The following is a 10,000-nucleotide window of genomic DNA, read 5'->3' on the forward strand; positions in this document are numbered from 1 at the left end:
CTCTTCTCATCCTCATGGTGCTGAGACTGCAGAGGAGAGCAGAGGAGAGCAGAAGAGAGGAGAGGAGAGGAGAGGAGAGGACACATCACAGAAGCAGTGAGTGGATGTTATTGGTGTGTGTGTGTGTGTGTGTGTGTGTGTGTGTGTGTGTGTGTGTGTGTGTGTGTGTGTGTGTGTGTGTGTGTGTGTGTGTGTGTGTGTGTGTGTGTGTGTGTGTGTGTGTGTGTGTGTTGGCATCTTGAGAGGAGTGTGAGGATGAAGGCTGAGGCCAGAGGCAGCTCTGTGCTCTGCAATGGAGGCAGAGAGGCAGAGGCAGAAAAGTGCTGACGCCGTTGTTGTGGACTTGCAGTGTTTTCCCCCCAACAATGGTGCACACACGCAGACTCACGGACACACACACACACACACACACACACACACACACACACACACACACACACACACACACACACACACACACACACACACACACACACACACACACACACACACACACACACACACACACACACACACAGAGAGAGACAGTACACCCACACATACACATTCAGTACATGCACAGCGATACACCGACATACACATGCACAAACGCACCCACACATGGAGTATGCTTGCACACACACACACACACACACACACACACACACACACACACACACACACACACACACACACACACACACACACACACACACACACACACACACACAGACACACACACACACACCCTGGCACGTACTGGCTAAATGGATTTACCTTAATTATTCAAATGAACTCGTCATTATTTGGATTGAAGCCGCTCTCGTGGAGCCTGTCATGCATGGCAGTGCGGCGGAATTAGATGTCAAACACACACATATGGACACACACACACACACACACACACACACACACACACACACACACACACACACACACACACACACACACACATATGGACACACACACACACACACACACACATATGGACACACACACACACACACACACACACACACACACACACACACACACACACACACACACACACACACACACACACACACACACACACACGCACACACACACACACACACATATGGACACACACACACACACACACACACACACACACACACACACACACACACACACACACACACACACACACACACACACACACACACACTTGCATGACAGGGTGGCGAAATGAGATGACACACATACAAGCACACGCACACGCACACACACACACACACGGATGACAGGGTGGAGAAATGAGATGGCGCGCACACACACACACACACACACACACACACACACACACACACACACACACACACGAAATGAGATGTCACACGTCTCTAAAGCGCTTTTACACGTGAGCAGACAGGGACAGTGGAGACGAGGTGGGAAAAGTGTTGGGACTCAAACACACATACACACATACACACTCACAGGTGTACACACACATTCACACATACACACACACACACACAGGTGTACACACACAGACACACATACACACTCACAGGTGCACATACTCACAGGTGTACACACCATATCATAATTACACACACACACACATATTGTACGGCACACTCACGCATACACACACCCACAGGTGCACAAACACACACAAACATAAAGACACACACACACGCACGCACGCACGCACGCACGCACGCACACGCACACGCACACGCACACGCACACACACTTTCAAACAGAGGCTGGCATGCATGCACGCACGCACGCGTAAACGCACACACACACACACACAGGCACGTACATACACACAGTGGCCGGTTTCACTCCATGACAGTTTGATGGATGAGTCGTGCAACCAGAAACCTGAAAGTCTTCTAGAAACTTCCATCATCCTCCACATCAATCCCCCCCACCCGACACACACACACACACACATACACACACCATGCATGAGCAAATGAATATCAAATGAGTTTTCAGCTAAGCCTATATACTCCACGCTCTACACCACCCACCAGCCACTTGCGAGAAAATAAAACTCCATGGAGCACACTGACACCTCCATCCCCTGTTCACCTGTCAGTGCTGACACTTTAACACAACACATGACTATAGAGTGGTTTACCAGAGAGAGTAGAGAGAGAGAGGTTCCATTGGCCCATTGTTTCCGGGTTCTATTTGCTAGGGGGAGGGGGGGGATCCCCCTTTAGGCAGACCTAGGCAGACCTAAAGACTGTTCTATTCAATGCTAGGAGTATTATGACACGCCCCTTTAGACAGACCGGAATCTGGTCATGTTAGGTGCCCATAGCAACCTATTACATTGGCATATCTCTATATACTTAAAGAATCTCTGGTTTTACTGGCTGCTCTATCTGTGGTGCCATTGACATGGGCGTCAATGTAGTGGACTTGTGTGCTGTGCTTCATATGAATGAATGTAATTGAAGTCTTTTATTTTCAAAATGTATGCTGCGGCTGTCCATGAATAAATTTGATCTTTTTATTATCTTTACTGGTCTGACCAAAGTACGTTTTGGAGCCAAAGATGGCTATGACTGGAAATTCAAAATGGCAGACACAGAGAAGATCCACCTAGGCTATTCACATATGAACAGGGTAAATGTCCAAATCTTAATCAATAATTAGAAAATGATGGTGGTAAATATTCATGAAAAAGGTAACATTTCTGAGTGGCAGTATACGTAGAAATAAACGTGAAAAAGGACATACTTAAAATCTTTAAAGCCAAAGATTATGTAAAAGTAGTGCAATGAAGAGAGGAGGAGAGTGCTGCCCCAGCCACTTTTGAACTTAGGCCTTCCTGGGGCGCCAAACATTTGCTCCTTTGACCATGGCACCAAAAGAGCCCAGCTCGTCGCATTAACAGTCAGAGCACCACCACCTGCTACAACCCTTGTGGTGCTCACCCCACCTGAGATAGATCCTGTCTCTTTTTAATATTCTGCTTGAGTCTCCATCTCTGGGAAGAAAATGTTGAAGTGTTACAAGAGAGCAATGCAATCCTTGAAGGATGGTGGAACTAACACTTTGTTGTCGGTATATGATCTGGGAGTCATCATGCGTGATCCATTCCACATGTGCATCATGAAGTATCAGAAATGTTAATCAGTCGATAAAATATTACATGTCAGTTCTAAGTAACTGGACTAATTTTGCCATTTTCATCAAAGCATTTTAGTGTTTTTACAAGATAACATTTGGCTAATCGGAATTGGATTAGAGAAAACAATTCACAGAATAAGCACAGCAGAAGAAAGACAATTGCCGCCTGTCTGATAACATACACGTACAGGTAGAACGACTTTGCTCACACAATGTGGTCTGCATTTTGTTTGCATTTTGAAGGGACACACCTACAATTATTTTCCTCCTGCAATAATAACAGGCTACCCCATACACTTGGGCAGAATGTAAAATGGATCATGCAGTCTTCCTGGATCATGTAACAAAAGTTGTGTTGAACCACCCTGGCCGTCACATGACATACGAATACATTTGTAGCTAGTCCTGAAACACATTTTCTATCGCAATTAAAGGTGGAAAATAGCTAACGGTGAATATAAAATCTGTTTCCTGATATGCCTCAAGTTGGCCTGCTGTGAGTCATTCATGGATGAAGGCATCTGACGTAAGTGGAATGCAATTTAAAACTGCATACCGAATGAACAAGCGCTCACAACCTTCCACAGACTGGCTACATGCCTGCAACATGCCAGTAGCATGTAGCAACAACAACAGCCCTCCAGTGCCGTGGGCGAGGCATTGTGCTTGCTGTGTAGAATTGGGCTTGCAGTGTGCTGGTTAATTGCACCCTAGTGGGAGGGTGGCATCAGCCCTTGTGGCAGGCATGAGACATGAGGATAATGCTCACAGGAACAATAGACTCTGTACCACGCTCTCTCTCTGTGTGTGTGTGTGTGTGTGTGTGTGTGTGTGTGTGTGTGTGTGTGTGTGTGTGTGTGTGTGTGTGTGTGTGTGTGTGTGTGTGTGTGTGTGTGCGTTCGTGTGTGTGTGTATCCTCTCTCTCTCTCTCTCTCTCTCTCTCTCTCTCTCTCTCTCTCTCTCTCTCTCTCTCTCTCTCTCTCTCTCTCTCTCTGTGTGTGTGTGTGTGTGTGTGTGTGTGTGTGTGTGTGTGTGTGTGTGTGAGTGAGTGTTGGGGGGATGCGGCAATGAGGTAGGATGTTACTAGTGTCACTGATATCCTGGGGCACTGCATTGGCATTCTGGCTTCTGCAGTGGCATAAAACACACCTTTATTTCTCCTCCCTTCTAGCATTCTCTTTCTCCTATTTTTCTACCTTTCTTCCTTTATTTTATTCACTTTCACTATCCTTCTCTTTCTCTCTCTCACTTTCACTATCCTTCTCTTTCTCTCTCTCACTTTCTGTTTCCCTCCTCCCTTGTCTTCTCTCTCCCTCTCTCTCTCTCTCTCTCGCTCTCGCTCTCTCTCGCTCTCTCTCGCTCTCTCTCTCTCTCTCCTTCTCATTTCCTGTGTCTTTCGCACCCCTCTACCTCTCTTTCCTGATTAATTACTCCCCCCTTGTCTCTGGTTCCTGCTATTCTTCTTCTTTTGTGCTGTCGCTTTCTCTTTTTCTCTGGGCCGGAATGATAATCCTCGCATATAATGTTAGATTTCATATGCATCCTCACGTGCGTAACAGCATCACTCATTTCTCTCCCTTTACCCTCTTCCTTTTTTTTCTCCTCTCTTCTCTTTTCTTCTCTCTCTCCACTAGCATCACTCATTTTACCAAGGGCCGCTGACAGCTTTGGCTAGGTCCGGGGCAAAGTCATCTGGGAGGGCCCCCTCACCCAATACATGCAAAGTAATAAGGACCCAACTCCCCCCCCCCCCCCTCTCCTTGGGCCCGGGACAACTGACCCCTTTGTCCCTGTCAGCTTCCCTGATTTCACTGTCTTCCCTTTTTTCTCTTCTCTCTCTCTCTCTTATTGTCTCTCAGTCACGCACTCGCCATCGCTCACCTCGGCAGTGAGTTTGCTCACAGTCATGGCTAATCGTGCATGCAGCGCTAGATGGATGGACGAGGGGATGGATGAGGCTGAGTGGAGCTCTTGGCATGTGGCAAAGATACGGGACGGGGACCGGAGTTCATACAGTACGCATCCTCAAGTGCCCATCACCAGCACTCATCTCATCTCTCTTGCTCTCCCTCTCACTCTCGCTGCTGTTTGCTCTATCTTGCTCTTTCTTTCTCTGTTTTTTTCTTTCTCTCTCTCTCTCTCTCTCTCTCTCTCTCTCTCTCTCTCTCTCTCTCTCTCTCTCTCTCTCTCTATTATTGTCTTTCTCTTACCTACTATCTGTCTAGCATCTCTTCTCACGATAAACATACATAAGCACAAACAACGAGGTGCAGATATTGCACTCTCCGCTGCACACACCCTCTCTCTCTCTCTCTCTCTCTCTCTCTCTCTCTCTCTCTCTCTCTCTCTCACACACACACACACACACACACACACACACACACACAGTGTGAAACAGTCCCGTCACGTGTGGCTGCTTGATGAACTCACCGTCCGGTGGATCTTGTCCTCCAGGTCCTGGTTAATTCTCTGCAGGGCCGAGTAGCTGCTCTGTATGCTGGGGAGAAACACAACACGCACACACACACACACACACACACACACACACACACACACACACACACACACACACACACACACACACACACACACACACACACACACACACACACACACACACACGCACACACACACACGCACGACCATGCACACACGCATGCACACACGCACAAACAAACAAACACATACACATGCGCACAATTGTGAAAACACAGAATCACAAAAAACATACACTAAACACATGCACGTCGCATGGACATGCACACACACACACACACAGACACAGACACAGACACAGACACACACACACACACACACACACACACACACACACACACACACACACACACACACACACACACACACACACACACACACACACACACGCACGCACACACATGCACGTACACACGTATGCACGTACACACGTATGCACGTACACACGTATGCACGCACATATGCAGGCCCACATGCACACAGTCTTATTTTACATTCATACAACACAGCACATGAATCCCCCTCTTCATTACTGGCGTACAGTCCACTTCAAGCCCCTGCTGAGTAAAATTCCATTGCAAAGAAATCCCCGCTCTTACAGTTCTCCAGTATCTGCACACCATTGACGCACGCACGCACACACACACAGATTTACAATCCGATCAAAACAAACTGGGAGACTGATTCTTCTAAATGGCTACTTGTGGTGCAAAAAATATTCCTATGCCCATATTGAGTATAAAGAATGCATGCAATTCTTCACAAAAACCATGTCAGTGACTTTGGAGATTAAATGCGGAGAAAAGAGAGCAGCGTTACATGAACAGCTAAAAAGAAGATAAAATTAATTATACTGTATTACCCCATGTGGCAAGTCATAGACCATTACCCTTAACGTTCAGTGGCAAATAGCTTGGATGGACAACGTATAATTATATCTGTGTGGATTTCGCTGTAGGAGGGCGACAAAACACACACACACACACACACACACACACACACACACACACACACACACACACACACACACACACACACACACACACACACACACACACACACACACACACACACACACACACACACACACACACACACACACACACACACACACACACACACACACACACACACACACACACACACACACACCAAAATAAGGCAACATGGTACTGTATGGTAAGTACACACAAAAGGAAAGTTGTGCAAAGAAACCCAAAATGTTTCTTTAATAGTGCAAACTGCAAACATTTATGGATGAGGGATGATGTCATACTCAACATACTCGACTGCAGAGGTTCCCAAACTGAGGGTCAGGGACCCCTAGAGGGGTCGTGGAGGTACTGCAGGTGGGTCACGGAGAGAAATTACTATTTGCTTACAACCTTGAACATACAGTATGCTGCTATATGAAATAACCATTCCACACATTGTTTTTTCCCCCTCCGAGCAGGGAAGCTTTTCATTGCACATGAAATCTGAAATTCATGTACACATGACAATAAATATATTGTGTATCTTGAAATGTAGGCTTCATTGTAATGTAAGTTTCACATACATACATATGGAACTATCATGAGATATTTGGCATTTTGAATACCGGGAGGTGGAGTTTTGGGGGTCTGCTGGAGGTCAGCCCCTATAGCAGTGTGATACACAATACTTGAAGTTAAATAACTTAATTACTGTACATGAATACAGTATGTAGTAATTGTTCTGTTAATGGTCAAAGGTAAGGACACATCTGCCTGCGGTATGCAGGCACTGTATGCTAGTCATTGCATAAAAGCTCTCCTTACCTTTCCTTCCCTGCCGTTGCTTAAAAGGCTTTTGAATCTAACCTAATTCCATAAGTGACGTACTGTAATGCGCTTTCAGCCATGCATTAAGGCTTCTGCAGATAGATCATTTGTAAATGGATAACTCTGCACTCTTAACACGCACTCCCCCGTCATCCCCACCAAACCCTTCCATCCCTACTATCCATTTAGGTTTCAGTCATTCTAGAAAAGGCTTTTATCCACCGTGACGCACGGCGAAAGGTGTTATGTCCCTCAACTCCCTGAACGATAAATGTGGGGGCTTTGATGTCGCTTCATCCCAGCTCTAATGGCTTATGTTATGGATGAGATGTGCCATTAGGGTGCTCGAGATCCAAGATGTTTCAGGAGGCATCTTCAGGTGAACGCCGAGCTCTCCCTCTCTGACCTAAGCAGAAACGCACTGCTAATCCACTTTGCGGTCTTTGCTACAAGCAGAGAAGCTGGCTAAAAACGGGCAAAAAGTTCTCTGTATATGTAGAAGTCTACAAGTCTTGCTTATACCAGTGGTAGAATAGAGAATCTTTGACTGTACATTTTGCTCTGATTCAGCATTCCTTTCAAAATTTCAATGCAATTTGACTTTTCATGACTGACTTTGGACTTTTGGGTGTTGGTGAGTCAGTCTCAGGGCTATGGGCGGGGTTACGTTCACCAGGATTTCCAAGTGAATCCCTATATTTCTTGCCATTCACACAATTTACTCTGTATGTGTCACCATAGGAAACTGAAGACACTGATTTTATTTGATGATACAGTATACTGACAATATCTCCTTGCCCTGTTCTAAAATGAGTGGCCTAATTTATAGCACAGCATGCTATACAACACATGATATACAAAACAATTCTGTCACTTCTTCTGTAAATTCTGTAAATGGTTCTGTAACATTTGATGGCCTCTGCGAGCCACTTCCTCTTGAGTACTGCTGGTCACCACGGACGTCCCTGTCACGATCTGTGCGAGGACGTGTGGGCTTTACTCTTTATCCCTGCTCTCCGGGGGCTTTCACTCGGCCATGGGAATGGTGACTCATATTCTGCTCCTCTATTCGATCTCCATATCATTCATCTCCCCCATCGACCTGACTCATCTACACCCAGCGCAGCCCCTCTAGCGTCACTTCACACCCCTTCAGCCTCTCTCCAGCCCCTATCGCCTTACGCCCACCACCAGGACGTGAACAGGGGGCACTCTCCCCAACCTGGAGGCGGAAATCAGGAGTCTGGAATTGGAATTGTCAATGAGTCTAAGAAACATTGTGGTTCAATTGGACACTCTGGACACTCTTCAACGGTGTTGGGGAGTAGTGCATTACAAAAGTAATTGATTACTGTAATGCATTACTTTTTTGCTGTAACCTAGTAATACGCATTACAGGGAAGGAAAACTGTAATACACTGTATAGTTACAATGCTAGTAGAGTTACAATACATTTTACTGTAACCTGGATTTTAATGGTATTCAGTGTGGTGGGTCAAAAAGAAGCTATTCCTGAACCTGCTACTTTTTGGTCTGCATGCTGCCGAAATAAAACACCTCCTGGATGGGAGGTGAAAGAGTCGTGACTCATTGATTTAGCTCAGCTTGATTTACACTGTAAATTGCCAAATCCATACTAAGTTATTATGGCGAGAGAAACTAAAGTAATGTAAAAGTAGTGTATTGCCTTAGCTTACATTTTAAATATAGTAATATTGTAATGTAAGGGATTACATTGAAAAGACAGGTTGATTAACTTGCCCAACACTGTTGTTCAAGTCTGCCTCGTTCCTCCTGGCCTTAGCATAGCTTTTTCTCCAAATGCTGATGTGTTCATTCATTCACTCATACATTAATGTACTCAATCATTCATTCATCTGTTCATTCACTCATATTCACTCATATCAATCCATCAAACCCTCTCTCTCCCCCTCGCCCTCCCCTCCTACCGGCGTAGTTTCTCGGTGAACTTGTCCAGCTCCTCCTGGGCGCGGCGCAGCTCCGTCTCCAGGTACTGCCGCGTGGAGTCAAACTCGTTCTGCAGCAGCTCCAGCTTGTGGGTGGTGTAGGCCAGACGCTTCCGCAGGTCCTCCTTCTGCTCCTGCAGAGAACTGCACAGCAAATTCTGCAGTGTTCATTTAACACTTAGAGAGTTGATTTGACATCATTTGGACTTATATGAACTCTCTAAGTGTTGAATCAACACCGCAACATTTACTGTGTGGAGAGGGGAGAGGTGGAGGGGGAGGAGGAGGGAGAGAAAGAGGGAGAGGTGGAGAGGGGGCAGATAGAGAGAGAGATAGAGAGAGAGAGAGAGAGAGAGAGAAGGGGTGGAGAGAGAGGGGTGCATGGAGAGAGAGAGTTAGAGAGGGGAGGGAGGTGGAGGGGGAGGAGGAGGGAGAGAAAGAGGGAGAGGTGGAGGGGGAGGAGGAGGGAGAGAAAGAGGGAGAGGTGGAGAGGGGGCAGATAGAGAGAGAGAGAGAGAGAGAGAGAGAGAGAGAGAGAGAGGATGGAGAGGGAGAGGCAGAGATAAGGGGTGGAGAGAGAGGGGTGCATGGAGAGAGAGAGTTAGAGAGGGGAGGGAGGTGGAGGCAGAGGAAAAGGGT

At 46.5% G+C, this 10,000-nt stretch overlaps 1 protein-coding gene across 1 annotated transcript in view; it reads right to left on the bottom strand.

Annotated features, from left to right (window-relative positions):
• Positions 1-10,000, bottom strand: part of si:dkey-174m14.3 (uncharacterized protein LOC563117 homolog) — a 25,960-nt gene that overhangs the window by 8,746 nt on the left and 7,214 nt on the right. The window contains exons 2-4 of the mRNA XM_063222834.1: positions 9,344-9,505; positions 5,527-5,593; positions 1-26 (exon numbers count right to left, since the gene is read on the bottom strand). The exon at positions 1-26 is cut by the window's left edge and continues 82 nt beyond it. Coding sequence (XP_063078904.1) covers positions 1-26; positions 5,527-5,593; positions 9,344-9,505 — 255 coding nt within the window. The remainder of the gene's footprint in view (positions 27-5,526; positions 5,594-9,343; positions 9,506-10,000) is intronic.

This window comes from Engraulis encrasicolus, chromosome 18 (assembly GCF_034702125.1).
Source record: "Engraulis encrasicolus isolate BLACKSEA-1 chromosome 18, IST_EnEncr_1.0, whole genome shotgun sequence".
In the NCBI taxonomy this organism is placed as follows: Eukaryota; Metazoa; Chordata; class Actinopteri; order Clupeiformes; family Engraulidae; genus Engraulis; species Engraulis encrasicolus.